This window comes from Ambystoma mexicanum, chromosome 9 (genome assembly GCF_040938575.1).
Source record: "Ambystoma mexicanum isolate Mex_15411 chromosome 9, UKY_AmexF1_1, whole genome shotgun sequence".
NCBI classification, from domain to species: Eukaryota; Metazoa; Chordata; class Amphibia; order Caudata; family Ambystomatidae; genus Ambystoma; species Ambystoma mexicanum.
In genome coordinates, this window is record NC_090931.1 from 1502288012 (window position 1) to 1502304433 (window position 16422).

At 48.2% G+C, this 16422-nt stretch overlaps 1 protein-coding gene across 4 annotated transcripts in view; it reads right to left on the minus strand.

The window, feature by feature from the left end:
* Positions 1–2682: 2682 nt before the first annotated feature.
* Positions 2683–16422, minus strand: part of LOC138489332 (zinc finger protein 436-like) — a 60171-nt gene continuing 46431 nt past the window's right edge. For 2 of the 4 annotated variants that reach the window (XM_069617037.1, XM_069617035.1), the window contains 2 exons: positions 10982–11092; positions 2683–7567 (listed from right to left, as the gene is read on the minus strand). In XM_069617037.1, the coding sequence (XP_069473138.1) occupies positions 6684–7567; positions 10982–11092 (995 nt within the window). In that variant the 3' untranslated portion in view covers positions 2683–6683. The remainder of the gene's footprint in view (positions 7568–10981; positions 11093–16422) is intronic. The other 2 variants (XR_011274780.1, XM_069617036.1) reach the window with 2 other exon arrangements.

Genomic DNA, 16422 nt, shown 5'->3' on the forward strand with positions numbered 1-16422 from the left:
AGGCTGGGGCATCTGCCTTAGGTATCCCAGGGGGAACGAAACTTGGCTGAATTCGGGTTGCATGTCAGCCTGTTGGAGCTGCGGGTGATTAGGGTTGCCCTGAAAACATCACTTACCTGCATCAGGGTGGAAAGTGTCCTGATTTTGATGAAACACACAGCGGCCACTCAGCCATTCAACAAGAGAAGGGAGTGCAGGGTAGCAATGCAGATATGATTCTGGACTTTGGAGAAGCACACCTCCTTTTTGGCAGTCCATCTAACCAGAAAGAAGAAAGTGGAAGTGGACACCTTAAGCAGATCTACGTGAGCCGACCGCGGCTGATTTTCCCGCGGCCGGAAAGTTCGCATGAGAAATGTGCAAACCACCAAAGGTTTGCACATTTCCCATGCGGACACACGTACACAACCCCTACATACTCACACCCCCATCCACACCACCCCCACGACACCCCCCCAACAACACACCCCCAACAGAAACAAACCCTACTTACCTTTTTCTTCACGCCGAGTCCCTGGGGCGCCAGTTCCCTTTCACTTCCGTGATCGGGAACCAGCGCCACATGGACCTTTTCTTTTCTTTTCGGGAGCTGCAGGAGTGTCCCCCGCAACATCCCGCTCACTATACTCTAATAGTGAGCGGGGTGTTGCGGGGGACACCCCCGCAGTCTTGTTTTTTAATATACTTACCTACAATGCTACCACCAAAGGTTCAAACTTTTGGTGTTCGAACCATTGGTGATAACATTTTTCAGGTTTTTTGTACATGCAAATCTTTAGATTCGGTAAAAACGTACAAACCCCCTTAAGCAGGCCGAGATCAGTCTACCATAAATGGGATTTCTACCAGGGCGTCCTGTGCAATCTTCAGCCTTTGGGGAAACTCTTGGGTGGTTCTGTTCACCTCCAGTGTCAACACAAAATGCATACTGTTCTGCTCCAGGAAGTTTCCAAGTGGCACTGGGGGGATGTGGTCCTAATGGACTGAAGTTTCGACATCCTCTACGCTTTTCAACCATTTCCCATCATTCCGCAGGTCCTTGGGAGGCTGATGAGATTCTGGTCTATGATGATTTCAATTGCCACAGAATGGGCCTGGAAGAAGCGATATTCTGATCTCCTCAACGCAGCAATCTGACCTCCTCAATGCGATCCAGAAAGATCAGATCTTCTCTCCAAATCGGAGTCTCAATGCCTGGCTCGAGAGGCTGAGATACAGGCACTGTGCCTTCCCGGAAGTGGTCAAGGAGGTGCTCCTTTCCACACGAACAGCAGCTACCACCAAAGCCATCTGCAACTGCCGCTGCTTTATTGGAAGAGGTTTTGTTCATGATGGGGACAGAGATCTAGACCCCATAAGCTGTTCCACATCCTCAGCTCTTCAATTCCTGTTATCGCTCACGTGTGCTGGTTTGCAGATTGGAACAGTGAAAGGTTACTTGGCAGCCATTTCAGTCTTAAAAAGGATCCCCAAGCAAGATTTTTATTTTGGAATCGCTACGGTCATACAGTTCCTCCAGGGATTTGTCAATACGTTTCCTAAGATGCAGTTTGCTGTTCCATCGTGGGACTTGAACCTAGTACTCACATTTTTGATGGGTCCCTTTCTGAGACTATACACACTACGGCTGCTGACATTGGAGGCAGTGCTCTTAATGGCAATTAGATCACCCAGGAGAGTTAGCAAAATGTAAAGTCTGTCGGTAAAGCCTCTTTTCCTAGTATGTGCAGTGCAAAAGGCCACACTAAGGGTCAGACTTCAGACTTCCATCTCAGTCAGACAATACAACTGACAGTTTACTACCCACCACCACATCCCACCAAGAAGGAAGAAAGTCTGCAACGAGTGGACCGTAAGAGGGCAGCAAGTTTCCATGTTGCGAGGTCCACAGACTTACGAAAGGATGAGCAGCTGACCTTAGCACATGCATACACTAAACAGGGAACCCCAGTGTCCAAGCAAAGGTTATGTAGCTGGATCTTACTCTGGATTTTGGAGTGCTACATATTCTGGCAGATCCTACAGGTGTTAGGGCCCACCTCACTGGAAGTATAGCAGCAACATCAATACTACAGCGATTGTGGCAGTTATCGACATATGGTAGATGGGCCTCTATACATAACTTCTCAAAACACTACGGTCTAGACCCCATTGATACTCGATTTGGCAGAGAAGTCCTCGAAGGTTTCTTGGTTTAAGAGTGGCCTTGCTCACTGCCTGCCTCCAATGTTATGCAACACGGCTTTGATCTTAAGATGAGGAATCTGTGGGAGGCCACAGTCTATTAGAAGAGCAAATGACCTGGGCAATGCTCCTGCTGAAGGATGGCTCCTCCCAATCCCGCCCTCTAGCAGAGAGCCACAGTGCTTCTTTATTTTCCTACTGTTCCCATGGTTACTGAGCACAGGGAAAAAGGGTGGAACTGGGGTCACGGGGCACGGTGTGCCGAAGACTCCACTTCCAGAGCAGAGGAAGGGACAAGCAAAGTCGCTCCGCGCGGAGGCACACGGTGCCCCCTGGGGGAAAGCGATTAAGATACCAGCTGCGACAGTCAGGATATATCTGAAGATGAGGAATGTGTGGGAGGAGACATCCATCAGAAAGAAGATTGCCCCACTCAAGTAATTTGATATTTTCTGTTCATTAAAGTACAGGAAGCCACCACGCAGTGAGACGTTAAACTGATTTGCAGTGAATGTTTATTTAGCAAGGTTAAGAGCAGAAAGAAAGCACTGCTGTTTTAAGTGCAATTATGCATGATGCATCCCAAATGCTAATATAATCAACAGTTAAACTTGTTCTGCTATAGGAAGCTGGTTGGTTAACACATTTATGCAACTACTGGGGGGGGGGTTCTTTTTGGTAACACTTTTTTATACATCAAAAGGAATACATGTATAGACACGTGGCTAAATTTTGAAACCAGATCAATGCCAGTGGTTTAGAGTAATTCAAAACGTTCCTTCAGCAGGGTCACAGTGCAGTCCATGCAGGGCATGGTCAAGGCCCGGTACATTCAGAGCAGCGTCTCAGGGATGGGGAGGGAACCTCGAGACCAGAATAACAGCGCTGTATATCCAGCGCAATGTCAGAGCACAGACCCTCATAGCAGGGTCACAGTGCAGTCCATGCAGGGCATGGTCAAGGCCCGGTACATTCAGAGCAGCGTCTCAGGGATGGGGAGGGAACCTCGACACCAGAATAACAGCACAGTATATCCAGGGCAATGTCAGAGCACAGACCCTCATAGCAGGGTCCCAGTGCAGTACATCCAGGGCAGGGAGATCGTGTAGTACACCCAAACATGACAAAATAAAGTGAACACAGCATTGAAATCAGAGGACATCAAATATAGCACCCTAGATCAACCATGCGTTCAGGCTCCCTCTCGTCTTGCCTTACGAGTCTGGTGAATGCTTTAAAAACCTGTTTTTGTAAAGTCTGCTTTTATTGTTCACAGTGACATTAAAGAGGCAGCAGCGATACAGGCAATATTTCAGATTCTGCTGTTTTAGCACAGGCAGGAGCGCTAGCAAGGCCTTTCGTCGAGCTTCAGTTTCCCTGGCCACATCATACAAAAAAACACTTCTGTCATTCCATTTGACTTGACCTTTCTCCATAGCAGCTCTAATGAGACAGCGCAGACATAGCCTGCACTGGCTCCCTGTGCAAGCCAGAATATGCTTTGGGCTATTATTCATCACCCAGAAATGTATTGTACGGCATATGCCATCATACCTAATGGAAGCTGTGGAAAGACAGCCCACTCTGATCTTTAAGAGCCGACAACTCAAATCTTAAAACCACCCGTTGCAAAACCAACACAGCGAAGAATGGAGATTTTAAGATAGCAGCCCCACTCGCCTGGAATGCCCTGCCCCCGGATCTCAGAACCATTGGGCCTCATTACACGTTATACGGTAAGGGATTACCGGCACCGGTGCCGGTAATCCCTTACCGCCCTACTACGAGATCCCTCAGCGGGTCCCGTCCTTAACGTGTGGTCAGACCACACGTTAAGGACGGGACCCGCTGAGGGACTTCAGAGCAAATAACGGTACCGCTAATAGCGGTACCTTTATTTGCTGCTTCCCCATTCCCATTGAGCCCTATCGGGGCTCAAATGGGAATGGGGAATGGTTCCCGGAATGGGGATTTACCGGTCTATTCCGACCTTTGCAGGACCGGTAAGTCCCTATTCCGGGAACCCAGACTCCGACGGCGGTAGGGGGTAGCCATGGCGCTAATAGCGCCATGGGTACCGCCTACCGTGTAATGAGGCCCATTGAGTCAACTAACGTGTTTAAAAAAAAATGTAAAACCTTCTTATTCTGCTAGTCTCCCCACGGGTCTTACCCAAGTTACGTTGTAGATTATGTTTCGCACCCTCAAGCCGCAGGGTACCGGGAGCGCATTATAAATTCAAAAACATAAACACAGCTCTGTGTGCTCCAGCAACACAATAATGAAGCTGCTTGGTTTGCTCCCTGAGGCATTTCCAGCTGTTTGTGTTCCCAATCGGTCTGTGATCTGTATGTTCAGAGCCACTACCTCCCGTCACGCTCCACATTCTCTGGGAGGCCAGAAGCTACCCCTGTCATGCTCCACATTCTCTGGGAGGCCAGGAGCTACCCCCGTCATGCTCCACATTCTCTGGGAGGCCAGGAGCTACCCCCGTCATGCTCCACATTCTCTGGGAGGCCAAAAGCTACCCACGTCATGCTCCACATTCTCTGGGAGGCCGGAACCTACCCCTCGTCACGCTCCACATTCTCTGGGAGGCGGAACCTACCCCGTCACGCTCCACATTCTCTGGGAGGCCAGAAGCTACCCCTGTCATGCTCCACATTCTCTGGGAGGCCAGAAGCTACCCCTGTCATGCTCCACATTCTCTGGGAGGCCAGGAGCTACCCCCGTCATGCTCCACATTCTCTGGAAGGCCAAAAGCTACCCATGTCATGCTCCACATTCTCTGGGAGGCCGGAACCTACCCCTCGTCACGCTCCACATTCTTTGGGAGGCGGAACCTACCCCCGTCACACTCCACATTCTCTGGGAGGCCAGAACCTACCCCCGTCACGCTCCACATTCTCTGGGAGGCCAGAACCTACCCCCCCGTCACGCTCCACATTCTCTGGTAGATCATGGAGGTGAACATGATTCCTTCTTTTCTTGACAAACTCATTGTGCCTCTTCTTTGCTGAGAACTCAACTTCAATCTCTATAGCCAAGGATAGACATTCTGTATATCACCAGTTTTCTTTATTGTCCTGGCAAGGGGCTTGATGCGGTCAACCCCCTATTTGTCAATAGCTTTCAATCTCTCATTAGTGACCTCCATAAAAGATTGAATGGCCTTCACCTTCTCAAGGTTACTTTCCAGTAGTGGGTCAGAAGGTGATTAAGTCAGAGTGAGAGGGTCATTATTCACCTTTTTGAGAGATGCTGCACGCAGGGCAATAGCAGACCTCAAGTAGCTGCATAAACTGTGCCTTATAGCCCAGATAAGGAGAGATTACAGCTACCAGGAATTACAGCAGTGCCAGGTGTGTGGCTCCATGGACCAATGCATCACTCCAGGGGCCTGCGTTTGACCTCATGGTCACAGGTTTGAATCCCGGCAGGTCCACTCAGCCCATCATAATTCCGAGGTCGATAAAATGAGTACCATTAAGTTGGGTAACTAACACCTGCTATCTATCAATAGCACCAAGATGCCCTCCTGGTGGGGGAGAGGGTGACATTTGCTTTACAAATACACCCTTTTTCCTGTATAGTGGACGCCTTCCAGACCTGGACATGTCCTGACTTTAACTGAGAAAGATATTTAATGAAAACAAGTGTATAAACCTTGCAGTCTCTGCAATGACAATGCCATGTGTGTATATGAGAACACATAACGGTGCCTATGTAGCTAATGCACACTTATGGTTTGGTCTTTTTCATAACTCGTGGCCAGCAGCCTCACACCAGTCACAGCCTCTACAGTGTGTAGCTACGAGCATTCAGCGTCAGCTTGTCAGAGAGATGTTCTTTGTATCGTAGGATCACTTTTGAGGGACAAACATGTCCCTCCTCAATGATGAATCGGCATGAGGGTTTGAAATGGGTGCGTAGAATCATTAGGGGGCATCTACACCAATTAATCCTGCGTCCAAGCAGATGTGCAGAAAAGGGTCACCAAAGTAATCAACCCCCGCAGATCCTAGCCGTAGCTTTTGATCCTCAGCTACATTGAAATTGTCAGTGTGGGCACATCTTCTCGTAGTGGTCTTTCAGCCATATATCCTATTGCCACGCAGTGGAATGCATATGAAATTAGCAGACACACGCTGCATTCATTACTGTTCCAGGCTCCCATGCACGCCGTTTCTGTGCTAGGTCTTCGTAATGCTCACTATACTTGAGCCGTCTCACGTCTTTTCAATACGCATATTTTGTAAATATCTTTGACGGCTTCTGTCCTAATGGGGCTAATAGCTGCATATTCGCTATGTGTTCACATGCATTTAGATATGGGAAAGGTGCAGGGTACCAAACCAGCCTTCCAGAGGACTCCCACAACAGCAGCTAGTTGGTTAATTTACGAAGGCCCAGCATAGTTCCAACACCTTTGCAACCACTACTCCAGGCGAGACTCTAATATCCAGTCAGGGTTATTGCTTACCACACACTGTGCCATCCTAGGGCTGGTTCCCAAAATGGACCCTCTGATGCGTGTAAAGATTTGATATCTGACTGAACCTTTTCTTGCACTTTTTGCACTCATAGGGCTTCTCGCCTGTATGAACCCTTCGATGCTTGCTCAGGTCAGAGGCCTGAGTGAAGCTTTTCTTGCACTCTTTGCATTCATAGGGCTTCTCCCCAGTATGGATCCTCTGATGGTTTCTCAGGGTTGAGGTGTCACAGAAGCTTTTCTTGCACTCTGTGCATTCATACGGCTTCTCCCCACTGTGAATCCTTTGGTGACTTTTCAGATTGGAAAAGGTGTTAAAGCGTCTCCTACACTCTGTGCAGCCATAGGGCTTCTCCCCAGTATGAATCTTTTGATGGTCCGTCAGTTTTGAGGCGGCCCTGAACCTCCTCTTGCATTCTGTGCATGCATAGGGCTTCTCCCCAGTATGCAGCCTCTGATGGATGATCAGAGTGGACCTCTGGGAGAAGCTTTTATCACACTCTGTGCAACGATGTTTAACCCCCATATCAGAACGCTGACATTGTCGGAGGATCGATGGCGGATTCAAGTACTTTAACTCCGTGCCCTTGAGAGGCTTCTCCCCAGTATGGATCTTCTGATGCTGGTACAGATTTGAGCTTGTAGTGAAGGTTTCCGCACACTCTGTACAGTCATAGTGCTCCTTGCCCATGTGTAGGCTTTTGTGCCTGATGAGGTTGGGCCGGTCAGTGAAGCACATCCCACAGACGCTGCAGGTAAATGCTTTCCGCTTCGTGTGCATCCTCATATGTACCAGGAGCTGGGACTCGTCTATAAAGCTCTCACTGCGGTAGCTGCATCTTGCAGGGCTCATCTGCAGACTCTCTCTTTTACCAGTGACACCAATTCCTGCTGAAAGATACAAAGGTCACAAGTATTATTGCATGTCCACATGCAGCACAAGCATCAATAGACTTGGCTACAGGTGTCAACTATTGTGTACACACACTCCATTTGTCTCTTGTCAAAAACATTCATTCGAACCCCACATTTCTGATTAAATCTCAGAGCTCACCAAATTGTGATCTACAATAAATAAAAAACAGTTTAGCCTTCATAGAGGAGGAAACAAACACAGAAAACAGATATAGCCATATGCTAAAGAAATCAAGGGCTGCGCTATCAAGAGTTTAAGAATATTTCATGTTTGCTTATTAAATTGCTCAGGTCTGAGAGGGAGGTTTGTCATGGGGAGCAAGGATCTGCAGACGCTTTAGTTGTGGCTGTGTGGCCGAGTGCTAGAACGTCTCTTTTTTGCTCATGATGCACAAGTCCCCAGGCATGGCGGTCATTTCCTGACCTGTGAAGCTGCTGCAGACTCGGCACACTTCAGTGAGGACCCGAGGGGGTGGTGGGAAGTGTGGGGATGTCTGGGGTTCCTGCATGCATCGCCAAAAGGGGTTGCATCATGGAGAGTGTGGTTCCCCCCTGCCTCCAAAACGTTGAGTCCCCCTAAATGGGAGATGTACTGGTGACCTTGTCATGGGGTGTACCAACAAGCTCGAATGGTCTTTCCATCTTGGAACGTAGTATGTCCAGCATGGGGGGAAACTTTAATGTCGAAGAGTTTTTAGTCTCCTAGGGTTACTGTTCTGCCACTGGGCATGGGTGCACATTGTTCACATTAAACTCAGGAATATAGTGCCCAGCTCACACAGCAGCAGTCTCAGGACTTTCAGGAAATGCAGGCTATTCAGCCTCTCAGGCCTCTTACCACTCCAAGGAGTGAGAGCATGAAGAGGCCCTGCAATCACCGCTGGAAGTTCAGCTCCCTTCTCGTTCTCAGCCGGCCCAGTCAGACCTGCTTTTCTATTTCTCCCTGCATTTGAAGGATTGTTCGGTTTTCTCCTTCCTTGCTGACTCAGCCTTTTACAGACCTCCCTCTTCACGTGCCACCCTTCAGGGCCTCCTGGATTGGTTTATCTCTCTGCTTGTGGCTCTGAAATCTTTGGGTCATACTATTAGCCTCAGCTGTTGTGGGTCTCCAACCATCTGAGGCTTCAAAAGCATTTGGTCTATGCTGAAGTCCTGCTTTTAGTATCAGGCTTCTCTCGGGCTGCTCACAGCTTCTCGGCAGCTCTGTTCACCCTCACACCCATGCCGTAATCAGTACGCTGAATCTTTCTTTCAAAATGCTAAGTGCTCGAGGGGATACCATCAAGTATATGGGAGCCCATGAAGGTGAATGCTACGCTGCATGTTTAGTGGTGTTCCCAGCATTGCAATCCTCTCTGCATCTTACCGATAGCGTCCCTGCGGTACAACATGGCTGGCCATGCTGTTCCTTATTACAAACCCCAAGTTTTGGGGAAGGAGACTCCAACAAGATCCCCATGGGAAGATGGGTCCCAGAGGCGAACTTTATGGTTAGTTGGACCCATCTGCTGTAGAGAGAATCTGTGAATATTACTGGTTTTCCTTGACCCTCACCTCATAGATAGAAGAACAAGTCCCTCAGGGTTAGGTCTTTGTGAGGGGCATGGACAGTGAGGGGCATGGACTGGGAGGGTGATTCTGCACCTCCCGCCCTGTGTCACCATTAGGTAAACATATGGCGCTGCTACTTGCGTAGTCCAGTTTCCTGCTCATAGTGCTGCTGCCACACTTTGGAATGGGGCTAGCCTCTAGACTTCATCACAAACCCTTTTCTTTTCCCTGATGCTCTCCATTATTCCCTCATTACTTGAGGGCTTCATGCCTCACGTCTCGATTTGAGGGCATGTCTTGAGCAACAAAAACACAAGTCCTTCCACAGAGGCATCAATAAAGGAAGCTATATATCTATGGAGAGCCTACGGCTAAGCTCCCCGCCCTCCACTACTGTTGCTTATCTTTAGCTTCAGAATATATAGAGGAAACAAGGGAAGGCCTCAGTAGAATTGTATATATTATGTTTTTCAGGTTCTTGAATAAACTTGATCACAAACCATTATGGGTGACTTAAAAAGGGGAACTTTATGTTATGCCTTCACACTGCACCAAATCCCCCTTGCAATAGTTTGACTGCCTGATCCTAGCCATCCACAGGTGAAAGGAGATTATTGCTGATGGTCGTGAGGAGTGGGCTACTGTCAGTTTGTGTACCGGGTTTCTGATACTTTAGAGATGTATAATGGACAGAAGGGAGAGGTTGTTGCACTGCATATTTGATGGGTCTGGTGTTGGAGGTGGCAGTGTAATTGTTAAGCTGTGTATTTTGGTGTAATGCTGTGCTGGCTTTCTTTAAACAACCACCAACAGCTCCGTGAACTTCGCCAGAATACTTTTTGGTAGGTGGTGTGTGTGCTGCAGAGTTCTTTCTCAATGAGCGAAGTCTAGCCATGTGAAGTGCTCGTCTCTGAAACGGGTCCAACCTGCATTTCACAAGTTTGATTTCCAGTAGGGCCAACTCAAATTTTCATTACTCCAAGGTTAATATACAATATATATTGAGGACCCTTATATTAGGAAATAAGAAAAGCACTTAGAAGTGGGAGAAACCGATCATGAACCACAATTTACCTTCTAATGAAAGTTCTCTCTGTTGAGCAGTTGCGCTCGAGAAGTGAACAGACTAATGGCCTCATTACGATCCAGGCGCTAATGGGTTAACTGCGCCGTAAAACGCTGCAGCGCCGTTAACCTATTAGCGCCCAATTACGAGGTCCCTGGTGTAGACCAGCCGTTAAAGTAGGGACCCGCAAAGGGACCTTGGTGCTAATTTCGGTGCCGCAAATTGCGGCACCGTACTTAGCGCCTTCCCCATTCCCATTGAGCCCTATGGGGAAAAAATGTGAATGGGGAAGGGCCATGGAGGAAGGGGGAATTACCGCACCACCAACCTTGTAATGGGGTGATAATTCCCCCTTTCTCCATGGCGGAGTCGGTAACTTACCGGCATGGACCATGGTGCTAATAGCACCATGGTCTTCCGCCAGGGTCGTAATGAGGCCATAACACTGGGGAAACATGGTCAAGCAGCATTAAATGTCTCTGCATGCTTTATCAATGCCGTCATCTGGCATTATGCAATTACACAATGCATGCTGGAGGGACTGGCATACTTTAGACAGACCTGCCCTACACCCATCTGCAGCAGTCTTCAACCTCTCATTCTACCCATCTTAGTATCCCACAGTGGTCTCCAATCTCTGATTCTACCCACCTGTAGCTCGAAACTTACATTTCACCCACCAACCCACTTCTTACAATCTTCACTCTTAGTTCTACCCAACTGAACACACCATCTCAGATTCTACCCACCTACAGTTCTCTGGTTCTACCCACCTACTGGACTTCCAGGACAATCTCCATTCTCCGATTGATGACACTCCATGGAATACGCATATGCCTCATCTTTAATGCATGATGTGTCAATTGTTACGATACCGGCATGCCCTGTAATCACATGGAGATATTGGTTCAATGAAAACAGGCACAGAAACACCTTACTTTGACAGTTGGTATCAGCAAGAAAGAACTTGTAGAAATATAGAACCACAAAAGAACACGTTGTGTAACACCATGTTCTTGATTTAGTGAAATAGATCAAATATAATAGCCCTCATAACAAGTTTGGCGATAAGTGTTAAAAGTGGCAGCAAATCTGTTACCGCCGCTTCTACCACTCTGCCGAATTACAGGACACAGAAAAATGGTTTTAATTCCGACAGAGGAATTTGCCCCAATAGAATTACTGATGGTGGAAATTTCGATAAGTGGCAAAATTACCACCAGAAACACAAATTCCAATTCCATTACGTAATGAGTGAAAATGCTGCCGAAAATGCAGTCCAGTTACCCCCAGCTGAAAGTTGGAGGTAAAAGCATCCAGGAGATGGTAATCAAGTATAGGTGCCAATAATAGCCCCCAAAAGTGTATTTAAGCCCCCCCCCCAACACAGTTCCAAGTAACATGCAGCCACAACCAGACGTGAATTACAGCATCCACAACCTGCTGCTGTTCACTGAGCTCCAGGTGCATGCAAGACCACTGCATGGAAGGATACAGGCAGCACAAAGGCAGAGGAGACGTGTGTTGCTTAGGCCACCCATAATGCGTGTCCGTCCATCCCGTTGGGCTCTGACTGACGGACAATTGGTCTTGCTGTATCTCTTGGACAAGAACACCATAGCAGACCTACTGACCCCGACAGAGGCAGATCTCCAGACCGTGAAACAGATCAGAACTGCCATCACACATCTGCTCAAGTTGGTGCCTGTCCTTTACTTCTGCACCACAGGCGCATCCCAGAAGACTGAGGATGCTGCATGCATGGGGAAAGAAGATCTTTGCTTCAGGCAATCTCGCCTTATGGGCAGTGAATGCTTCCTGTGCCATGTCCCAGCCAATATTCTCAATAGTGTTGGATGCGCTCATGAGACAGCTCACTGCTCACCAAACAGGCCCAGGTGCATGAAGCAAAGGCACGATTCTATGCCGTCGCCCATTTCCCTAATGTCATTGCACTACTGGACTGCACACATGTGGCATTGGTGCCTCCCCACACAGGAATCGTAAACAGTACCTTCACGTAAACATCCAGATCATCTATGATCCAGATGCGAACATGAGCCACTGCTGCGCACGATTCCCAGATTCCACACAGGATTCCACGGCACCGAGGAGCAGCACCCACCCTGCATATATGGACACACACCAGAACAGCGTACCTGGCTCTTGGGCAAGCATGACATCTGATGATGATGATGATGCCGAACAGAGGCGCACATGGAGACAGGCATAAGATCATCCGTGAGGAAGCAACAAGTCCCATGAACCATATACAATGTGGCACTCAATAGCCCAAGGCCCACTACAACCCCTCCTCCCCTGTGCACTACAGAGAATCAGGCCCACACACATAGGCCACCAGCATAATAGTGAACAAAATTAGCATTTAGAAGCAAAACGGTATTGTTGAAAACTCCTTCCTACCTGCTGCAGGTGACTCAGGCTATGTGCTGCTACGGTCATTGCTGACACCAGTGAGAAACCCTGGTACACCGCAGGAGTCAGCCTACAATGAGGACATGCATGGAACGCACGTTTGGACTACTTAAAGGAAAGGTTCAGGTGCCTCCACCAGACAGCTGGGGCACTAATGTATACTCCCAAAAAAGTGGGCAAGTTTGTTATCACTTGCACTATGCTGCACATGTGCATACGCCGGAATATACCCATGCCTCCAGATGAGGCCATTGCATGCCCTGACTCCGATGATGACGAAGGTACAGGTGACAAAAGGGCACTTCACAATATACATGAGGAATTGAGGGAAGGACGTATTGTCCGGCAGGAAGTCATTGACCGTTATTTCTGAAAGCACATATTGACACCTGTCCCTGTACATTTAACTGCCACTGTAGTCACATGTGTCACTCTAATGATACGAGTACTGGATCCACTGGATGTAGCACAACTTGATTTATTGTAGAACCGTGCACCTCATCCCCCAAAACAATGACCCTCCCCACTCCATCATCCCCAACACCATCACCCTCCCCACACACCCCTGGTCTTCAGTCTGTCCTATTAATGTGTCCACTACCTCTTACTCGTGTCCCCTTTCCTTGCTGGTGTGGTGGTAGGACTGGTGTAGCACTATGAGTGCCTTGGTGGTGTGCTTGCCACCGCTTGCCATTGATCCTTTAGTTGGGGTGGTGGAGGTGCTGTTGCATCGTGAAGGTGACTGCCATGGACATGGTCTCATGTGTGACAGACATATGCTTAGCCAACTCCTGTACCCTTTGGCTCATTAGGGTGTTGCTGGCAGTGGCGTCTGCCGCACGGCAAGAGTCGGTCCAGGGCAGTTGCCGCCCACCTGGAGGAACCCTGCGATGCACCCTGCATTGCCTGAGAGTGTCCCAGTTGCTTCTGGGCCATCTGCTGCATGGCCTCCTGGCACTGCACGATCTGGGTGAGCCTCTCCCACGTGGCATAGAAGGGGTGTTCCTACACTGGCCTGGAAGATGGATGGAAGCATCTGCCTGAACCTGGTCATCCAGAGTGGGGGAATCTGTGTCCTCGGGACACTGCTAATGGAGGGCACGGTGAGATGACAAGGTGGGAGGTGTGGAGTGCATGGGCAGGATCTTGGACAGGGGGGGTGAACCTCTGGACATCTGCCTCACAGGAGCAGCTGCAGAGGTTGAGGCAATGGTGTCAGACTGCAGCGAGGGGGATGGTGCAGTCTCCTTTTATCGTGGAATATAGCAGGGCTGATTAAGAATGTGCAGACTCCCAGCTGGAAACAATTCATCAGAGAGCGCCAACTGATACGATTGCAGGAGACATGTGCCATGGACCTAGTGGAGTTCCAGGGCTATCCAACGGATCCACGGGGTACCCAAGTAGTCGCTTATCAATATGGGTTGATTCTTCCTTCAATTGGCAGGTCGTTTTGAGAGAAACCGGCCTATTAGATCTCCAACATCGGGTAGTGTATACGCTGGATGGGCTTTATTGCTTTATTTTCTGCTGTGTAGCTTCACGACTACTGTTAATAAGATACGTGAATTGGTAAGCACTTGGGAAGGAAACGACCAGCTAAACACTTATATAGTGGTCGCGGGCGATTTGTATTGACAAATCGAACAGCTGGTCGATCTGGAAGGGATTTGGGACGACCAAGATGCAGTGTGGAACATTCCATCCGTGTTGGCTGCCCAGCCTAAGCAAGTCCATAATTTGGCAGTTGAAACAGCTCGCTCATTCTATGCACTTGGATTAAAGGCGTGTAACAGCCACTTTTGTGACGACCAGCCAGCTGCCCATAAATTTCTTGAGCCCAACGGTTCTTCCTTGATCGATTACATCTTAGTATCTCTTGGGGCTTGGAGATTCAGAGTGAAGTTTGAGATCCTTGACAGGCAGCAGAGTGACCATCGGCCGTTACTAATCTCCCTCTCGCTTCCATCCAACTCTCCCTCTTCTCAAGGGTCATCATTGCTAACTCAAGTCGTGGCTGTAACAGGGCATGCTGGAAAGGGGGTGAAGTGGGTGAACCTCTGGAAGCAGGATATGATCCCAGATCTCTGCAAGGCCTCTCTCCCATATAGTGAGAATATTTATAGTTCCATGGGGTCCTTTCTGATTTTCGGAAGGTAATCCTAGGTATTTTTCCTCTTGAAACTCAGCCAAGATCAGTAGTAAAAAGACACAGAGTACAAAGGGGGTGGGGGGTTGGTATGATCTTCAGCAGCACCTATTGAGAAATCCTTGCTGCAAGCGTAGCTGCATGCATGTACCCAAGAACCCGACGGGCAGATTCAGCAGAAGCCCATGAAAACGGCGATTCAATTACCTTTTGGAAGCTAGCCTCTGGAACTGTGGTCAATGGGGATACAACTATTCAATGCAATATTACTTCTGATGCTTGGCAGAACCATTCTTCAAATGTATATGGGGGTGGCCAGGACAGCTGTAGGTTTAGCAATTCTGTAGAGAACTTGGTGGGTCGAATTAGTGTGTTGACCATTTTCTTGGAAGAGGTCACTAGGGCTATCAAATCATTGAAGCAGCAGGTCCCGACAGGATCCCTACGGACATTTTCAAAGATGAGCCGCTAATTTGGGCACAAGTTTTATTAAAACATTTTTCTGCTTGCATAAATTTGGCTCTTGTACCCAATTTGTGTCGACTCTTACGGAGATTTATCATTTTTATGCTTCATCCCCATGTAAGGAAGGCATGGTATCAAACAGTGAAGACAGACACAAGTGATCACAGTTCAAGGGTGTTTATTGAACTTCAATGGGTTGGTTGAACACCTATCTAACCCTAAATCTAAGAATGGGAGTAAGCTACAACCATCAAATAATAATAACGTAATCCTAGTGGAGTCTGTCAAAGTAAAAGGGCCTATACTAATAGACCTATTGCCAATCCTTACTTCTAAATACAGAATGGTGTGGGACAACGATGTATGGTATGGGATAACGATGTATGCAAAAGAAAAGGGTTCAAGACCTGTTATGTCAGGATAGTTGAGCAGTTGGCTTTCCTTCCCCACGTTTTCAGGATGGGGCAAGGCGGCACGTGCGAGCGTCGCACACACTCTGGCTTCTTGGCCATGAATTCACAGTTCAAAACATAGGCATCAGGGCCAAGATCTCTCTTGCAATGACAATCTCTTATTGCACATGGCTTGATGTATGAAACAAAACACAAAAGTTCCTTTCCTTCGTCAGGATTCTCACATTCATAAGTTCAAGATTGGTCTGCCTCCTTTGGGGTTGGACCATGAGTCCCACTTGCCCGGGCTCAGTCCTCTTTTCTACAACATTCATAATTCACAATTGCACAATTTGGTATCCCTCATCCGGGTTCGCACCAATGACCCCTTCTCGGCCAGCCTCAGATCCTCTCGAAATTTGAATTGATGACTTTCGAATGTGCGATGTGTTTGCTTAAACCATTGCAGGACCACTTTGATTCCCGTTACACACTTATACTTCACATCAATCTTCTACTTTCGTGTCTCTTGTCAGGATACCGTATAGAGACCTTAGATTGAGCGCATTCATGGTGCCAGTCGACTCTGTCAAGGGTATCGTATCCTTCCTTCTTAAGTTCAAATATTCACCAGCAATTTAGCTTTACCCGTGTCTTTCATCAAATGCAGTTAACAATGTTCGTTTGTTCGTTCGTTTTACAATGTTGCTGCTTGCAACCTTGACTTCAACACAGACCAGTCTGGCCTCGATCTCCCCAACTCACTGGCTGT